Source organism: Chiloscyllium punctatum, chromosome 50 (assembly GCF_047496795.1).
Source record: "Chiloscyllium punctatum isolate Juve2018m chromosome 50, sChiPun1.3, whole genome shotgun sequence".
Lineage (NCBI taxonomy): Eukaryota > Metazoa > Chordata > Chondrichthyes > Orectolobiformes > Hemiscylliidae > Chiloscyllium > Chiloscyllium punctatum.
Window position 1 is genome coordinate 27,942,805 of NC_092788.1, and position 1,402 is coordinate 27,944,206.

At 57.5% G+C, this 1,402-nt stretch overlaps 1 protein-coding gene across 1 annotated transcript in view; it reads right to left on the reverse strand.

The window, feature by feature from the left end:
* Window positions 1–1,092: 1,092 nt before the first annotated feature.
* Window positions 1,093–1,402, reverse strand: part of LOC140470029 (uncharacterized) — a 20,966-nt gene continuing 20,656 nt past the window's right edge. Inside the window, exon 5 of the mRNA XM_072566491.1 lies at window positions 1,093–1,118. Coding sequence (XP_072422592.1) covers window positions 1,093–1,118 — 26 coding nt within the window. The remainder of the gene's footprint in view (window positions 1,119–1,402) is intronic.

Consider the following 1,402-nt stretch of genomic DNA (forward strand, 5'->3'; position numbering starts at 1 on the left):
GACCGGGGTGTGTCAGATACACTGTCCTTTCCCCCCTCTCCCTCTGGGACCGGGGTGTGTTAGATACACTGTCCTTTCCCCCCTCTCTCTCTGGGACTGGGGTGTGTTAGATACACTGTCCTTTCCCCCCTCTCTCTCTCTGGGACCGGGGTGTGTTAGATACACTGTCCTTTCCCCCCTCTCTCTGGGACCGGGGTGTGTTAGATACACTGTCCTTTCCCCCCTCTCTCTGGGACCGGGGTGTGTTAGATACACTGTCCTTTCCCCCCTCTCCCTCTGGGACCGGGGTGTGTTAGATACACTGTCCTTTCCCCCCTCTCTCTCTCTCTCTCTCTCTCTGGGACCGGGGTGTGTTAGATACAATGTCCTTTCCCCCCCTCTCTCTCTCTGGGACCGGGGTGTGTTAGATACACTGTCCTTTCCCCCCTCTCTCTCTCTGGGACCGGGGTGTGTTAGATACACTGTCCTTTCCCCCCTCTCCCTCTGGGACCGGGGTGTGTTAGATACACTGTCCTTTCCCCCCTCTCTCTCTCTCTCTCTCTCTCTGGGACCGGGGTGTGTTAGATCCACTGTCCTTACCCCCCCTCTCTCTGGGACCGGGGTGTGTTAGATACACTGTCCTTTCTCCCCTCTCTCTCTGGGACCGGGGTGTGTTAGATCCACTGTCCTTTCCCCCCTCTCTCTCTCTGGGACCGGGGTGTGTTAGATACACTGTCCTTTCCCCCCTCTCTCTCTCTGGGACCGGGGTGTGTTAGATCCACTGTCCTTTCCCCCCTCTCTCTCTGGGACCGGGGTGTGTTAGATGCACTGTCCTTTCCCCTCTCTCTATGGGACCGGGGTGTGTTAGATCCACTGTCCTTTCCCCCCTCTCTCTCTGGGACCGGGGTGTGTTAGATACACTGTCCTTTCCCCCCCCCTCTCTCTCTGGGACCGGGGTGTGTTAGATGCACTGTCCTTCCCCTCTCTCTCTGGGACAGGGGTGTGTTAGATACACTGTCCTTCCCCACCCCCACTCTGCGACCAGTGGTTACCGTGGGTGAGATCAATGCACAGATATGACTCTTGTTACTGTTGTGGTTATTCTATTTTATCTCATTTCAATTTCTTGCCTGTTGTCTCTTAGCAACAATAATTCGGATGTGGTTAGAGAGAGAGAGACACACCAGGCCCCAGCTCAGGGAGAGAGAGACACCAGGCCCCAGCTCAGGGAGAGAGAGACACCAGGCCCCAGCTCAGGGAGAGAGAGACACCAGGCCCCAGCTCAGGGAGAGAGAGAGACACCAGGCCCCAGCTCAGGGAGAGAGAGACACCAGGCCCCAGCTCAGGGAGAGAGACACCAGGCCCCAGCTCAGGGAGAGAGAGACACCAGGCCCCAGCTCAGGGAGAGAGAGACACCAGGCCC